Source organism: Chiloscyllium plagiosum, unplaced genomic scaffold (assembly GCF_037043375.1).
Source record: "Chiloscyllium plagiosum isolate Xiang-an unplaced genomic scaffold, Cpla_swu_hap1 HiC_scaffold_18, whole genome shotgun sequence".
Taxonomy (NCBI): Eukaryota; Metazoa; Chordata; class Chondrichthyes; order Orectolobiformes; family Hemiscylliidae; genus Chiloscyllium; species Chiloscyllium plagiosum.
In genome coordinates this window covers 38,004,601-38,023,423 of record NW_028270156.1, presented here as the reverse complement: position 1 = coordinate 38,023,423, position 18,823 = coordinate 38,004,601, and the positions used below count along the sequence as shown (strand labels likewise).

Below are 18,823 nucleotides of genomic sequence, written 5' to 3'. Positions count from 1 at the left end.
GTTTCAAATGAGATGCTAAACTGATGTTCAGTTTCTCCTTTTAGGTGATTGTAAAAGATTCCATAACTCTAACTTGAATATTAGCATGGGATTTATCCCTGAATCTGGTCAGTATTTATACTATAATCAATATCAAACAAACTAATTCTTTCTTCATTATCATATTGGTGTTCATGAGGGCTCACTGTGTACAAACTGGTCGTCACATTTTCAGCAACAGTGACTGCACTTCAAAATATACAGGATGCAATGGACAGAGAGAATTGATCTAATCAAGGTATGCCACTCCTCATTTAATGAATGTTGGTGGACAATCCAATAACTAATAGGAGGAAGCTCCACTAATAATCATCAAAATATGGAGGAGTCTAGCAAATCAGTCAAAAAAAAACATGGCTGAAGCATTTGCTGCTATCTTCAGCTAGAAATCCATGTGGCTAACTTATCTTGGTATCTTATGGGACAGGATGTATATGTATTTGGAAAGTTAAGGACTGATTAGGGATAGTCAACATGGCTTTGTGCGTGGGAAATCATGTCTCACAAACTTGATTGAGGTTTTTTAAAGAAGTAACAAAGAAGATTGATGAGGGTAGAGGAGTAGATGTGATCTACATGGACTTCAGTAAGGCATTTGACAAGGATGCCCATGGAAGACTGGTTAGCAAGGTTAGATCTCATGGAATTCAGGGAGAACTAGCCATTTGGATACAGAACTGTCTCAAAGGTAGAAGACAGAGGGTGGTAATGGAGGGTTGTTTTTCAGACTGGAGGCCTGTGACCAGTGGAGTGCTACAAGGATCAGTTCTGTGTCCATTACTTTTCGTCATTTATATAAATGATTTGAATGTGAACATAAGAGGTATAGTTAGTAAGTTTGCAGATGACACTAAAATTGGAGGTGTATTGGACACTGAAGAAGGTTACCTCAGATTACAACAGGATCTTGATCAGATGGACCAATGGGCTGAGAAGTGGCAGATGGAGTTTAATTCAGATAAATGCAAGGTGCTGCATTTTTGGGAAAGCAAATCTTAGCAGAACTTATATACTTAATGGTAAGGTCCTAGGGAGTGTTGCTGAACAAAGAGACCTTGGAGTGCAGGTTCATAACTCCTTGAAAGTGGAGTCACAGGTAGATAGGATAGGAAAGAAGGTGTTTGGTATGCTTTTTTTTTAAACTAGTCAGAATATTGAGTACAGGAGTTGGGAGGTCATGTTGGGCTGTACAGGACATTTGTTAGACCACTGTTGGAACTTTGTGTGCAAGTCTGGTCTCCTTCCTATCGGAAAGATGTTGTGAAACTTGAAAGGGTTCAGAAAAGATTTACAAGGATATTGCCAGGGTTGGAGGATTTGAGCTATAGGGAGATGCTGAACAGGCTGGGGCTGTTTTCCCTGGAGCGTCAGAGGCTGAGGGGTGACCTTATAGACGTTTATAAATTTATGAGGGGCATGGATAGGATAAATAGACAAAGTCGCTTCCCTGGGATGGGGGAGTCCAGAACTAGAGGGCACAGATTTAGGTGAGAGGGGAAAGATATAAAAGAGATCTAAGAGGCATTTTTTTCATGCAGAGGGTGGTATGTGTATGGAATGAGCTGCCAGAGGAAGTAAAAGAGGCTAGTACAATTGCAATCTTTAAAAGGCATTTGGATGGGTATATGAATAGGAAGGATTTGGAGGGATATGGGCTGGGTGCTGACAGGTGGGACTAGATTGGGTTGGGATATCTGGTCGGCATGGTCGGGTTGGACCAAAGGGTCTGTTTCTGTGCTGTAAATCTCTATGACTCTATGATTCCTCCTGAGATCCCCAGCATGGCAAACAGCAATCTTTTGTTGATTCAATTCACTCCACAGATATCAAGAAAAGTCTGAAGTCTTTAGATACTGCAAAGTCTATGGGCTCTGATAATATCCCATCAATAGTATTGAAGATGTGTTCCAGAATTAACTACACTAGCCAAGCTGTTTGAGTGCAGTTACAACACTGGCATTTACCTGCGAATGTAGAAATTTATTCATCTATATCCTGTCCTTAAAAAATGGGCATATCTAATCCAACCAATTACTATCCCATCAATCTCCTCTTGATCATAAGCAAAGTGATGGAAGGTGTGATTACAGCAATAAACTCATCAGTATGGATTCTGCATGGGCCACTCAGTTCCTGATGTCATTACTGTCTTGATACAAATATAGACAAAAAGCACTGAATTCCAGAGGTGAGCTGATTGCCCTTAACATCAAGGAGTACTGCAAAATTGAAGTGATGGGAATCAGAGGGAAAACTCTTCATTAATTGGAATCATACTAAGCACAAAGAAAAGTTATTTTGTTTGTTGGAGGCCATTCATCTCAATTGCATGTGCATTAGATCGTGTTTTGGGACCAATAATCTTTAAAGGTTTCATTCAAAGACCATCTCTCCGTCATAAATGTCATGGTGGGGATACTGACTGATGATTGCAAACAGTTTAGTGCCATTTGTCACTCCTCTTGAAGTAATCTGCACCCAAAGAAAACAAGACCTTCAAAACATTAAGTGTTCAACATATAAGTGGTAAGTAACAGTTGGATCACAATCCGAGATTTCAGACAGACAATTCAGGAGAGATGATAGGAAGCAATTCTATCCATGAAGGGTGGTAGAAGTTTAGAAATCTCTCACACAAATGGCAGTGGATGCTGGATCAGTTGTTAACTTTAAATCTGAGATGGATAAATGCTTGTTAAGCAAAGTTATTAAGGGATATGGGCCAAAAGCAGGTATATGGAGTTCGGCCACAGATCAGCCATGATCTTATTAAATGGTGGAACAGGCTGAAGAGGCTAAATAGCCTTCTTCTGTTCCTATGTTCATAGATATGCCAGGCAACAACCCTCTCCAACAAGAGTGAATCTAACTATATCCCCATGCCATTTAATTGCATTGCCATCAATGAATTTCCCCATGCTCAACTTCTGTGGGATCATGATTAACCAGAATTTTGACCAGCCATATAAATACATGGCGACAAGAGCAGGTCAAATGCAAGAAATTTTGAGGCAAGCAACTCACCTCCTGACTCCCCAAAGCCTGCCCAGCATCCACGTACACAATTGAGTCACGGGTATGATGGAATGCCCTATAAGTGCAACTCCAACATCACTAGAAACTTGACACCATCCAGGAGCAAGTAGCCCACTTAATCAACACCATGTCCACCAATTTAAACATTCACTCCCTCCATCACTGAAGCATAGTGATAGTAGTGTGTACTGTCTACAAGATGCATGGCAAAAACTCTAAGGGTTTTTTTTTAAATGACCTTCCAATGCCAGAACCCCTAACATCTAGAAGATCAGGGCAGCAGATGCATGGAAATACCAGAATTTTCAAGTTTTGTTCCATGCCACACACCATCCTGACTTGAATTATATTGCCACTTGCTGTTCCTTTACCGTTGTTGAATCAAATATAGGAATGCACTACCTATCCTGTGAGTTTACCTAGACCAGTGGGTCACAAACACCTTCTCACCTTCCTTTTTTGTGGAAAACTAGGAAACTGAAGCCATCTACAGCTAGCCCATTGCTCCCAACTGAAATCAGCCAGTTGAATACAAGAATGGGAGTCAAATATAGCAACTTCTTGGGCTGGATGTACATAAAAATGCCTTTACCAGCCAAATATGGAATTCCATACCAAGCAGCCATTGTAGTGGAACAGGTTCTCATGATGTCAACTTTTGCAGGTGGGACAAGTCTTGTCTCCTACATTAACTTCTAATCAGACCAGAGATTAAAGAAGTGAGGACAACTTTTTGTGTGGTCTAATTAAAATGAAATCATATAACACATCCATCTGTCCTTTTATTTAACAAGACTGGAGTAACTCCCCGTGAACTGAAATACACAAAGAATTTGTTAAAAAATGTGTTTTACAGGTGTTAGTTTGCTAACTCCCAACAGATCTAGTATGTGTGAAAAGTGCCTCACACATTCCTGAAAAGTAATGCAAAAACTGAACAAATAATTAGTGTTGTAATTTGCAGTAAATTTGGAATCTTTCATTTGTTAAAAAGGACCTGAGCAGAATTTGTTTTAAAATAAAATGTGTCATTTGAACAGCACATGTGCTGCAGACCTGGTAAGCAAAGCAAAGCAGAAGATAACAACGCATTTTAATTTTCTATCTGTTAGGAACTTTGCTTCAAGTTTTGCAAGTTATCTAATCAAAAGACTTTTCTGGATAAAAGATATTTCTGCTCAAACAAAGTTTGCTACTGAGTTTCCTCACTGCCACATTAGAGGTTTTCCCAGAGCACTGAAACGCTCATCTCATTTTCCCCTGGTTCACTGTTAATTCTGCTCTTAATCTATAAGAATCTTCACTTACACATTGATTTCTTTACTCAATACACATTTTATATGCTCCAGTTGTACTGTAGACTGATCTCTCCATATACTTCCCTCTATAATAGACTGATGTGTCCCTAGAGTGTTCCTTGTGCCATGAACTCATTTAATTCCTCCTTCACAATGATCATTCCAGCCACAAGGTTCACCACTCCCCATGCCATGGACATTTCTGTGCATATAAACTCCCAGCAGCTGCAGATTGCTTCATCTGTACTCTCCCCATGTTGCAACTGCTCTCTCCCTGGGAATTCTCCTCCATTTTGTGGACTGCTTGATTCCACAAACGCACAGAAATATCAGATAACGTAATTAGCCTATGACATAGAGTCAATATGGAAAGTTCTTCTCAATCAATATTTTCCCCCTTCACAGAACATTCTCTTTATACAATAATACCTGCACCTTCAGTGAAACATTACTCAACCCTCTGCCTGTGCAGTACTGTAGTCACACATAAGCAGTTGTGCTCGGAAACAATATAAAGCCATTGAGCAAGAAGCTTTGAAAACTTAGCCCAATGTAAATGAGAAAGGCAATTTACACAGACACTCCTCCTGAGAATCAGCAGGTTTGTACAACTCAGTGACACAAACTTGTAAAGATTGTGCAACATTGTGTTTTGAAACTGCAGCCTCTAATCCACCATTAACCCATTTTAAATGAGTTAGCACTTCTATTAGAAGTAACACAGCAAGTCACTTTGAATGCTCAACACTATTTTCAACCGTTATCCCCATCTGCATTTTCCATGTGATAGAATGAATAAAATTCAGAAGCAAGCAACCTGTTTTGACTTTCCAAGCTTAGAATACTGACTCTAACTACAATTTGGAGGTGCCAGTGTTGGACTGGGGTGTACAAAGTTAAAAATCACACAACACCAGGTTATAGTCCAACCAGTTTATTTGGAAGCACTAGCTTTTTGAGCACTGCTCCTTCATTAGGTTGTCCACTTAATGGAAGAGCAATGCTCCAAAAGCTAGTGCTTCCAAAAAAACCTGTTGGACTATAACCTGGTTCTGTGCGATTTTTGACTCTAACTACTGTCATTCTATTGAAGATATCACATTGTTTTAAACATAACTTAAAAATTGGTTCTTAAAATGATCCAAGCATAATTTTAAGCTGTAGTCATAACATCTGGCACTTGCACCATATAATAAGGTAGTCATGATTTTGGAGGTGCCAGTGTTGGACTGGGGTGGACAAAGTTAAAAATCACACAACATCAGGTTATAGTCCAACAGGTTTATTTGAAATCACTAGCTTTTGGAGCTCTGTTCCACAACCACCTCATGAAGAAGCTGCGCTTGTAAAGCTAGTGATTCTAAATAAACCTGTTGGACTAGAACCTGATGTTGTTCAATTTTTAACTTATATTAAAGGTTAGAAATGCTTAACGATTCAATAATGCCTGATTTGGAATTAGAATTCTCAAACATGAGGCTTTTGAAATTCTTGAATTCCTATCTAGTCTCACTCTATCCTATCAGATAAAACCCTTCCAGCACATATGTCTCCACACACCTTCCCTGCTATCAGATCTGTTTCACTGTCAACATCTATTATTCAAGCCACTATCTCCCTGTCCTCTGGAACCTCTGCCCTAATGGCACTTGTCACCTTTTCCAACCTGTTCCCCAGCTACTTTTCTTTCATCTCAACCCCAGCATCCTCAGATTCCACTGTTTTCTACCACCTGTAAAGCACTCTTGAAATATCTTTCTGTATATAATAAGGGTATTTGAACCTCAAGTTATTAATGGCATTTATATTCACTATTAAGCGATTTGAAAAAGCATCATCCATCTGAGGAAATCTTCATCTATAGAAGATTATGTTTAATCCTTAAAGTGAAAACCTCACTTCAACAAAGATGGAGGGGTCTAGGAAAGGCAGAGAGCAACTGACCTGGATTTGCTGTTGGAGAAGGTTGATTTTGTGTTGCTGCTGTAATAATTGTTGCTGTTGTCTTGCGATCTGGAGAAGAGGAAAAATACATTAAAAAAAATAAACAAAATAAATCAAATTGTAACTTTTTTGCTGTTTCAAATAGGCTGCCAACAAGGGAGAAACAAGTTGTTTTTATTGCGCCCATCCATCTAACTACATTCCCGCTTCAATGAGCATGACAACCCAGTTTTAAGTGTCATTTAATTTTCATTTTCAAATATAATTACAAAGTGTTCACTGTAAGATATCACTCGTCTGCAAATGTGTCAAGATTAATTTGAGCTAGCTTATTCACAAGTGTCAACAGTTAATTACTGTGTCGTGTCTGCATATCTAAATGACATCCTAACTTCTTATTTTGTACGTATTCTTGTATCTTATTTCCCATTATAAGCAAGTGTATATGCTTGCATGTGGGCAAATATTTGGACATGGAAAGCTTGGTGATCTGAGCCTGATTAAAACAAGCGCTACATACGAGCTCTATTATACACTGTTCTCTATAATAATATGGTGGGGCTGTCAATATGATTTCACTAATAAGCCCCATTTAAGAAGGCATTCTTTTACTCTGGAGTGACTGTGGAGTGGGTACAATTGTGTTTTAAAGAACCGAGATGTGACGAGGGATGCCTGACTTTAGATTACAGGGACAAACTATGGAGCACAGCTGCAATCAGCTTATGATTGTAATTACTAATTCCAATCATTAATAAGGATCATTTTTTGGCTGCGACCTTACTCTTAAAAAAAATCTCTAATTTTACGGTGCCATTCCGACAATTTTCCTCCAAGGGTTAAGGTCATAAGATAGGTTTAGCTAAAGAACACACAGCCCACGCCACACCAATGGGTTACATTTTACTTTTTTCAATCCTACCATTTTCACATTTCAAGTTGTTTCTTTAGCAAGTCAAGTTGTCCTTGTCTCAAACACATTTCCTGGCCACTATTACCATTATTGGTTACTCTTGTATAAAGAATTACTATTTTGCGTGAATCCAAAGCTTTCCTTCCAAAATGTTCAATTTCTATGCTCTCTCATCCTATTGCCTTACCTATCAGAAATAATTGATGGAGCATCACTTCCCTTGTGCTGTAAGGTTTTTTATACTGCTACAATTCCCATCTGAGATATCTCTTCTGAGTGCAAGGAGTCTCAAACTGTGTCATATTACATTTCCTCAAAGTGACCTCACTGCTCTCCTCTGCACTTACCCCTAAAAGCTGGAATGTCACAGTGACCAGAACTCATAGCAGCTGCTCTGTCCAGTAAAAAAATAAAATGAAGTGAAGAAAAATTATATTTCTGAGTGGATATGTGTTAGGAGGTAAGAAGATATGGAGCACAGTATTACTCAATGCTCATATGCCCCAAAAGAAAAGGCCTGAAAAACTCACCTTTATATACTGACTATCACAAACTCAGGACATCTCGAAGTACTATATAGCCAATGAAGTACTTTTTCAAATGTAGTCACAATTGAAATGCAGAGAATAGCCAATTTGTGCACAGCAAGCTTCCACAAACAACAATGTGTTAATAAGCAGATAATGTTTGCATGATTTTAATTGAGTAATATCTATTGGTCAGGAGACTCAGAATAACACTTCATCAACTCTGTAAGGACACAATGTGATCAGTGATAGGCAAAAGGCATCTTGTTTTACTGAATTACCTGAAGTTGGAACAGCCAGTAGTGTAGCATTCCCCTAGTAGTGCAATCTGGAAATTTTTACTCAATTTTACTCAACTAAGTTTACAACCTTCTGACTCAGGCAAGTGCTACCACAGAGCCAGAGCAGACAGCAAGTCATAATGTTTTATACATACACCATCTCTGACTAAATTGTAATATCTTTCTTTGATATTTGTTGTTCAAATCTCCTACATCCTAATATCTTTTGATGTCATGACATTTCATGAGAACCTTGAATCAATTCTGCAAGTTATTACTGTGTCCACAGCCCCACCATTATCACCTCTACAACATATCATCTTTGAAACTCTTCCTAGCTTTATCTTCAAGCTTTTGATTCCTACTACCACTAACTCCCCCATTCCTCACTCACCTTGTCTACATGTTTCAGACCCATCTTCTTCCCCTTTTCCTGAAGCACTTCAATCCAGGTTTTACCTTTAGCTTCCCAATTTTAGAACTTTTTCTGAAATGTTTCTAGACGTTCTTCACATTTTTCTCTTCGTCTCTTGAGGTTATCAGGCCAAACAGAATCACAGAAGTGTTACAGCACAGAGGAATGTCATGTGTTCCATTGTGTCTGCACTGCCTCTTTAAATAAGCTTAGTGCCAATCAGTCAGACTTGTGAGCACTGATACCTTTTCTTTGACCAGTCATTCAATGCTATCAATTCAACACAACTCTTTCTCACTCTCCAAATCCATTCACCTCCTCAGACTGCCAGATCCATCCTCCTATATCAGTTCAGAAAGGTAACATAGAATTTATGACTTCTCAAATGTCATGTTCAGAGAAAGAAGTGCAATTAAATTGGAAAGTGTGTGCTCAGTCTTGCTGCCCTGTGCCACAGATCTTAAGTGGGCAGTGGAAGCCTCACAATTGCCATTGCTAGTATTAAACTAGTGGCAGGCAGGTCTGTTGACACTAGGCCTCGATGATGGGTAAAAACTGTTCAGCTTCCATGTGATCTCCCAGGGTTCTCAGTGGGACTCCTGAGAACTATCCCATTGCCCTCGCTGACACACACCAACACCCCTATCCCAGCAACCCCAGTCCTGTAAAACATCTCCCCACCATTACTTAGCATGGTCAGGGCTGTGCCTCTGGTAGGTACACTAGCAGCACCTGTAGCCTTCAGAGTGGCACTGCTTCTCAAAAAAGGCCAGTAGCTCTTGCTAGGTGATTTTTCCACCTTTGGGGTCTTTAATACTGTCTTTAATCTCCTGGTGAGCACTTAAGTGGTTCCAACCTTCCCAAAGGAGATAATACCAGATGTCTTGCCAATTTTCCAGCCAGCAGGTTTGCCCAGTGCTTCCACAAAATCTAATCTCCAAGGTGATGTCAGCCATGTGCCCGAAGTAGCACTCCTGGTTCTGAATGAAAGGTTTGTTGGGGTATCACATTCCAGAGAGGTTGTAGGACTATATTTCAGTGCAGGATGCTGTGCTGTCTGAGGATCCAATATACAAATATCATTGTTAAACTGCAACCCTCTCAGGTGAACAGAAAAGATGTCATGGAACTGTTGGATGAAAAACAAGGGAATTCTTCATGGCACCTAAAGCACCAATCTTCAACCAGCAATATTAATACACAGTGTCTGGCTATGGCTGCTTGTGTGACTCCACTGTGTGCGGATTAGCTGTGGCATTTCCATGTTACAGCAGTGATTATATTCCAAAAGTACTTAAGAAGCTGCAAGATATTTCAAGACATCCTGAGGTTGTAAAAAGCACAATGCAAAGGATGTCTTACTTTTCCATTTTTTTATTCCCTGTGCTTCCCCGACTCTTAACATGTTCCCTTACATCCTCCAGAAGCTGTTCATTCTCACCTCTGCATTTAGCAAAGACTGGCCCCCTGAGGGCAATTTCACAGAGAGGAAGATATACTGTAACTAACATCACCACAGGACTGTAATGACAACTGGTGACTGGCAGAAGCAGTGAAATTGGCTGAGAAGCTTGACAGCACCTGTCAAGAACTCCCAGTCTGAAGAAAATCAAATACTCTGAAAACAGAAGCCGACAACAGTGTCAAGCCTGCATTTCCATTTCCCGTAGTTATCATTTCCTCTCTATACTGGACACAAGATCTAAAACATTTGGTTTGGGATAATAAGCATGTCTTACAGCAGCATTTAAAATACCAGAAGGATCTTCCCAGTGACTCAACAAACTGATCCAGCCAATAGTTGAGTCACATAAACCAGGAAGGTCCCATGATTGAGTCCCACAATATGAAGGAGGTATTATTTAAAACACTGCAGTTGGGCTTGTGCTGAGAAATGAAAATTTGAACAGAATTTTGAAGAAGGGTCACTGGACTTGAAAGGTTGACTCTGTTTTATCTCCACTGATGCTGCCAGACCTGTGGAGTTTCTTCAGCTAAATCTTTTCTTGTTTCAGATTTGCAGCATCTGCATTTCTTTGTGTTGCTATTTTTGAATAGAGTTCTTTTTTTTTGTCATTCACATGATGCAGGCATTATTGACTATGTCAGAATTTATTGCTCATTCATAATAGCCCAGAGGGTAGTTAAGAGTCAGCCACATTCCTGTGGGTCTGGAGTCATATGTGGACCAGCCGAGGCTAAGACAGCAGATTTTCTTCCGGAACAAATGTTTTGACAATCAGCTGTGGTTGCCATTGGCCTAGACTTTTATTCCAGATTTTTCAGCTGAATTCAAATGTCACCACCTGCCTTGGTGGGATTCAAACCCCACGTCCTCAGAACATTAACCTGCAGTTCAGGATTACTAGTCCAGTGAAGTTAGCACTACGCCACCAAATCCTCAAACAGAGTTCATTTGTTTTTCTTTCTCTGGTATCTGTAAATGCTCTTTACACAACTGAAGATGTTTTCCCCCATCACCAAATCACCTGTTGTATTCTTTTTCATCTGTTAATCATGACTAGTAAATCACCAGCGCTTCCAACTGAATAATTTTCATGATAAACCTGTTAAGTGCAGTGCAAAGGTGAGAGAGATGTAGGAAGAGGGGGAAGGGGCTTAATAAAAATGGAGACGGAAGGGAAGATAAAGCACTCTGCCCATTGCAATGTCCATACCTCTCTAAATGCATCGAGAGCATTGCTGGATACCACATGCTCCCTATCCAAGGACACCTGTCAGAAATTCTAGACAGTTAACTTGAATCCATGACCAATTTAAATTCTGCTCTAAAAATCAACTACTGTACATGTCACCAAACTCCAGACTTTAACTCCAACTGGAGAACAAAACAGAAAGTCAGATAAAACGTAAAAGTAGGAAAAGCAAACATCTAAGGAAGGAAAACAAAGATAGATAAAAATAGGAGGAGGAAAAAAAGACAAAGGATAAAGTGAAAAATAGAACACCTACAATGCAGAAAGAGGCCATTCAGCCATCGAGTCTGCTCTGATTGTCCAAAAAGCATCCCACCAAACCCACCTTATCCCTGTAACCCCACATCTACCATGGCCAATTCACCTAACCTGCTCATCTTTGGACACTATGGGGCAATTTCTTTTTATAAGCATAGCCAATCCAACTTTGGACTGTGGAGGAAACCAGAGCACCCAAGGGAAACCCATGCAAACATGGGGAGAATGTGCAAACTCTGCACAGAGTGTGTCGTCTGAGGCTGGAATCAAACCCGGGTCCCCAGTGTTGTGAGGCAGAAGTGCTAACCACTCAGCCATCCTTTTTTTTCTGTACAGGGGAAATACAAAGATTAGATTAGACTAGATTCCCTATAGTGTGGAAACAGGCCCTTCGGCCCAACAAGTCCACACCGACCCTCCAAAGAGTAACCCACCCAGACCCATTGCCCTCTGACTAATGCAACTAACACTACGGGCAATTTAGCATGGCTAATTCACCTGATGTGCATATCTTTGGACTGTGGGAGGAAACTGGAGCACCCGGAGCAAACACAGGGAGAATGTGCAAACTCCACACGGACAGTCGCCCGAGGCCAGAATCGAACCTAGGACTCTGGTGCTGTGAGGCAGCAATGCTAACCACTGAGCCACCATGTGCCACACTATGATGGAATAATAACTCAGGCAGAAGAAAATACTGGGAAGAGAAAAAGAAAATGACAAAAGGAAAGACATGCACAAAATCATTTGAAGACATTGACGATCTTGCTAGTTAGTCTACTGATAAGGGCACTTATTAATGGAATACAAAAGAGAATTGGGAAATAATTTCCCAATTTAACTGGTCCCAGGAAGTACATTGAGACTGCAGGCCACACTGCAGAGTGTGTTGCACATATGGGAACAAAGGCTGTCCTGATGGGGAAGTCAGTGCAATTACTCACCTTATAATTCATGTTAAATAAAATAAATTTGACATTTCTTTCAACAGATTCAGAATATCTTGAATCTCAAATGACAAGAGAAAATGTGCGAAATGTTAATTAATTAATTAAATATATATAATGAATATAATTAATAAGAATTGAAGACATGAATAGAAAGATGCTAGAAAGCAAGAACATAAATACATGGCCCTGTCACCACATCCTCCTACCATCTTTTAAATACCTCACTGTCTCCTCAGATATTCTAGTGATGCTTGATTGATAATAAGAATGTAAAGAACCACATTTCTGTATTAAATTACAGATATCAAAAAGTAATGATCCTGTGAGAGAGCAAAAGATTAAGCTCTACCTTTAAGTGTTTACCAATGTATATGAATATCACCTGGCCTGCTGTGGAAAAGCAAGGGAATTAATATCGGCAAATATGGTTAATGCCTCACATTTAGTGTACTATCAAGATTCCAATGTGATTGCTGAAGAGCATAAAATAACATTCTCCTAATTCCCACCATCGGGGTAATTGGTCATTATCAACGTGCAGTTACTTACATCAGCGACATACTGAATTAACCCAAATAAGTAAGTTGAACAAACTAATAAAAATCAGCAACTGGGGATAAGAAAACCAGAGAATTGTTCCTCCTTCCCTCAGGGCACATACCATTGACAGAACTGTCCCTTAAAATAGAAAGAGGCAGATGAGGGTGTGGGAATATACAGCCTGGAGATGGGGAATGGGAATGGAAGGGTGCAAGTTCAATTGAGGCATTCAAAGTGGTTATTTAAATATAATGTCTGTGTGTGTTTGTGTGTGTATACACGCGCACACTAGAGAGACAGAGAGAGAGATAAGGACAGGGGCAAAGGCAGGAGATTTTGGCTACAGGTAACAATGAATGTTTGAAGAGCTGATGAAAAGGGCCAGCTTCACATGGCTCCTGGCCCTTACAACCTTCTGTATGTTCTTGATTAGTAAGGGGATCAAGGGTTATGGGCAGGATGAGGAAAGTGGGCAAACGGGGCTGAGAAACATATCAGTCATGGAAGTAAATTGAGTATAGGAGTTGGGAGGTCAAGTTGCATCCGTACAGGACACTGGTTAAGCCACTTTTGGAATACTGTATTCAGTTCTGGTCTCCCTGCTCTATGAAAGATGTTGTGAAACTTGCAAGAGTTCAAAAAAAGATTTACAAGGATGTTGCCAGATTTGGAGGAATTGAGCTACAGATAGAGGTTGAAAAGGCTGGGGCTGCTTTCCCTGAAGCATCAGAGGCTGAGGGGTGACCTTATAGAGGTTTATAAAATCATGAGGGGCATGAATAGGGTAAAAGGTCAAGGTCTTTTCCCAAAAGTAGGGGAGTCCAAAACTAGAAGGCATAGGTTTAAAGTGAGTAGGCAATACTTAAAAGGGTCCTAAGGGGTAACTTTTTCACACAAAGAGTGGTGTGTGTATGGAACAAACTGCCAGAGGAGGCTGGTACAATTACAATATTTAAAAGGCACCTGGATGAGTATATGATCAGGAAGGGTTATGAAGGATATGGGCCAAATGCTGACAAATGGGACTAGGTTAATTTAGGATATCTGGTCAGCATGGACAAATTGGACCGAAAGGTCTGTTTCTGTGCTGTATATCACTATGACTATGACTCTAGCCAGCAACTGTACTGAGTTAATCAAAAAAATGTACATAGGTAGCTATTATGTAGAACTTTATAAAGCTGTCATCCTGACATATAGAGATTTATGCAGAGGGGGCATATGTTGGGAATTCAGGTGGGAAGATCTCTGAATCTGCAGGATTTTTCCATCCAATATCATTCATAAATTGACAAGCTTGTCAATGTAATTGGCCTCCCAAAATTTGTCTTCCTCATCTCTCTCGATGTTTGGAATATGCACTCTGAGAGCACTAAGCTCTACATTGAGAGCATGAATTTGTAAAATCTATCATATTGCTTCATGCAAAAGAATAGGTATGATTTTCACAAGAGGTTTAAACAATTATCACGTTCAAAAGCAGCAGATTGGGAATAAGATTGATGATAATTAGAATGTGGACACGGATTGTTCTAGCTATAGCAAGTAATCTCTAGTCATGTAGCCTCTGAAACAGGAGAAAGCGAGGACTGCAGATGCTGGAGAGTGTGGCGCCTAGAAAAGCACAGCCGATCAGACTGCTTTTCCAGCACCACACTCTTGATATCCTCTGAAACAGTTTCAATTGGGTTATTTTAACTTTAGGTGATATCAAATTGGTTGCCCAAGTTGCACTATGTCTAATCTTATTCTCCATTTACTTCAAAGTAAATGAAAAGCCAGCCTGCACTATGTTTTCTTGAAGGTGTATGCATGTGTAGCTACAAGCAAGCAACACACAGTCCACTCACTCGTTTTTTCAGAAATATTTATAGGTGCATCAAAATGCTGTACACACAAAAAAGGAGAGCACATTGACATCATACATAAATAACTAATTCAATATTGCTCAGTTTACACTGTTGCCCAAAATTGGTTTACCATAACTTGTGCTCATATTTCTCAGTCTACTGAGTTTCCTATCTCAATATTGCAGACCTCGTAGTTAAGGCAGACTTGTTACTGGTACTACTCCCTAACTGCTGGAAAATGATAAATCTATCTCTTAACAGCCTATAGATAGAACTCTTCTGTGAATTTAATTATACAAAATTATTTTTAATTTAGAAGTGATAGTGGTTTTGTCTTTTGCACTGTATATCAAAGGGCTCTACAGAATACGACAAAATGACCGTGACAAAACAGTTCAATATTCCTGCTAAATAAGACTATTAATACAACTGTTTCTGTGTGATGAGAGTCAGTGAGGAGTAAATTATACCTATGGTGAACCAATATACTGAGGTTGACCACTGGAGACTAGTAATGAAAATGTAGGAATTTTGATTATCTTTTGGACTCAGAGTCTTGATTCAGAAGCCTATGATAGGGAATATTCAGCATGCTCTCTGGAAAGAATGAGTATAATGAGCTTAAATAGCTAATTCTCATTTCATGTTTTTGTGCCTAAGCTGAGACAGACTGAACAGCTTATAGGCAGAACTCCACAAAATTAATGGGAGTAAGCCCCTGATTTCAGCTCGATCACTTGAGCGGAGTGCCATGCAGAAATGTGGTGTTTGCCCCAGAGAGGAAGCGTGAGTTATTTGTTGTGCTTCTATTATATGTTGTAGATGAGCTCAGCACATTACCTGGCTGTCTGAGATGAGGTAGTTGGGATAAAGACAAAGAAACATGCTTATGAAATTTCTGATTTTTCATTGAAATATCCATAATTTTTTTTCCCATGATTGTCGAAATGACTAGGCTTGGAAAAAATAGAGTTAGTGCTCATCCCTCAAACCTACCTGTTCCTGCTGTTGGCGGGCAAGCTCCATCTGCTGTCTCTGTTTTTCAATTTGTGATGCCGCTAACTTCTTCTGCTCATCATGTGCTGCCAAGAGCTGCTCCCGTAAACTAATTAACTGATTGATCATGGCAGACAGCTGGCGTTCCTTTTCGGCAAGACTTTCGGGTGTACCTGAAGAAGAAAAATGGCATTCAGAGTCAACACAAGAGTGGAAGGCAGAACTTTGAAATATATAGTAACAGATTGGGCATAAGATCAATGAATAGGTCATTCAGCCCCTTAACCCTGTCTGCAATTTCATTAGATTATGGCTGATCTCGGACTCAAAGTTAGTGCCAAACTTGATGCACCCATTAGGGCAAGCCAGCTTATGAGGTTTCTAAATCCCATGAATCTGAACTTTCTTAATAATGAAATAGATGGGACAGAGTGGGGTGGATGGTATGGATAGGATGCTCTTAGGAGGGTTGGTGCTGACTCGATGGGCCGAATAGCCTGCTTTCACTCTGTGGGGATTTCATGATCTCCAATCATGATATAGCAAAAAGAAGACTGTCAAACACCATAGCTGACCTTTGCAATTGTTGTGCTGATGAGGGGCCAGCTAATTGTAAATGTTTGAAGCACTGGTCATAATCATCATTAAAAATTAATGCGCAGAAAATTGGGATAACCTGTCCACAATTTTCCAGAACACGTAGCCATTAAGTGAGCTTCTCTGCTAGTAATACTTGTTTAGCTTTCACATGTTTGACCTGGGCTGGACCCCTCAGCAATCCTTCCAGTTAACAGTTAAAACTCGCACAACACCAGTTTATAGTCCAACAGGTTTATTTGGAAGCACTAGCTTTTGGAGCACTGTTCCTTCATCAGCTATTTGATCAAGGAACAGCACTCCGAAATCTAGTGATTCCAAATAAATCTGTTGGACTATAACCTGGTGTTGTGTGATTTTTAACTTTGTCCACCCCAATCCAACACTGGCTCTTTCATACCATGGCATCCAGATAACAAAACAGGCTAGTATGGAGGTGAATGAATTAGAATGACAAGTGCACATATATCTCCCTCTGCAACATTTAAAATTACAGGGCAAAGCTCTAGACTAAAAACAGACAAATTGCATCTCCTGAGTGACATACAGCTCTTAAATAATTGAAGTGTAGCTGTTAGTAAAGTGCTTTTGTTTGCACCTATCCATCCATTCAGTCCCAATGTGAGAGATGTGCATTAGGCACAATCATACATGCAGCATTCTTACAATTCAGATCCAATTAAATTGTAAGTTGAATCTATTACAATATCAAATCATTAAATTTAGCCCAAATGCCCAATCATATTGGAATGGGGTGGGTTCAATCCATTCAATAAATGAGAGACAGCTCTGTCGCTATGTTGGAGTTTCCGGAACACATACAAGATTTAAATCCAGGTTCCAATCTCAAGTTGTTAACAGATTATGACATTTTAATTTACTGACCAATGAGGCAATTGTGCTAAAATAGTCCTTTCCAAACCTTCTACCCTGTCAAATTCAAACAAGCCAAAGTGGAAAATAAGAAATATAAACACAAATAGAACTAAGTAGCCTAAGATATGAGGAGCATATTATTAATACTCAGGGTCTACAGCTTGGATACTCCTGGTAATTTTGTTAACACTGTAGGGTATTCAGAATACCAGTGAGCATGTTTGACTACTAAGGTTTCCACTTCTTGAACTTTGAAGGTTACCACACATGCAGTTCACTACACTTCTCTCTTACATACAGTGAAATACTGATTTACCATGCTGCAATCATAAAGGAATTTATTCAAATGAACCTGAAGTAAATAACTATTGATTCAAAATTTGAGACAATTTTATACATCAACAACACAGCAACTAATTTTATATCAAAACAGAGCTGCCGCTTCTATGATTCCTGATGAAGGGCTTTTGCCCGAAACGTCGATTTTGCTGCTCGTCGGATGCTGCCTGAATTGCTGTGCTCTTCCAGCACCACTGATCCAGAATCTGGTTTCCAGCATCTGCAGCCATTGTTTTTACCCTGCAGTTTAATCAACAGAGTCCAGTAACATCATTCAACTTATTGGTAGATTCCATATGCTGTTGTCACAAATGAGCTGATATCAAAATCATTGTGTATAAGACAGTCATCCTTCTGACTCTTCTGTATGGTTCTGAAACTTGGATGACATATAGGCATCGTCTCAAGGCCCTTGAGGAATATTATCTGTTTGAGATGGATTCTCCACAGAAGCCAGGAGCATAGGTATACCAACATCAGTGCCCTGGAAGGAGCCAATAGCACCTGCAACAAAGGCATGACCACCTAAAAACCACTCCACTGAATGAGCACATGCTTAGGATTCCTGAGTTCTGACTACCAAAGCTAATCAACTTCACCAGCTCAAGGAAGGCCCTTGAATGAGAGCAGGTCAAAGGAAATGTTTCAAAGACACTGTGAAGGCGTCCCTCAATAAATACAAACTAGATGTCAATACTTGAGTGACCCTCATTGAGAAGAAAGTGACTTGGAGGAAACTGTTGAATGAAGGGACACAATTCTTTGAGAACTCCCATTAGCAAAAGGAAGTACAGAAAAGTAACTGGGAAAAGAAATACCAATGATCAAGGCCAAAGACCAATTCCACTTCCCAGAGTCACCTGCCAAGTGTGTGATCAGAGATCTGGCTCCATGATTGGCTCATTAGCCACACAAGGACCCACAGAATCCTTGGCCAGTGGACTGATATTTCATAGGTTAACAGTCATACTCTGGAGCGAGTGATTGCTGCTGCCACTAATAATGCTAATACATAATAAAGTAAAAAAGAGCAAAATTTAATCAATGGCTTCAAGAATGCTGGCAATTCAAAATGAAAAATCCTGAATACACCATGCAGTTATACTGTAAATATTTTTCTAACTTTAAACTTATGGTACACAGAATATTGTCATCTGGATTTAAGGTCCAGAAACAATGTAAATACTTGCCCTGGACATCAATCTGCCAGTCACTGAACTGTTTCACCTGCATCAGATGAATGTGCC

The 18,823-nt window shown here is 39.8% G+C and overlaps 1 protein-coding gene across 24 annotated transcripts in view; it reads right to left on the bottom strand.

Moving 5' to 3' along the window:
* Positions 1–18,823, bottom strand: part of sox6 (SRY-box transcription factor 6) — a 636,702-nt gene that overhangs the window by 178,011 nt on the left and 439,868 nt on the right. For all 24 annotated transcript variants that reach the window (XM_087996501.1, XM_087996502.1, XM_087996498.1 and 21 more), the window contains 2 exons: positions 15,765–15,937; positions 6,318–6,386 (listed from right to left, as the gene is read on the bottom strand). In XM_087996501.1, coding sequence (XP_087852627.1) covers positions 6,318–6,386; positions 15,765–15,937 — 242 coding nt within the window. The remainder of the gene's footprint in view (positions 1–6,317; positions 6,387–15,764; positions 15,938–18,823) is intronic.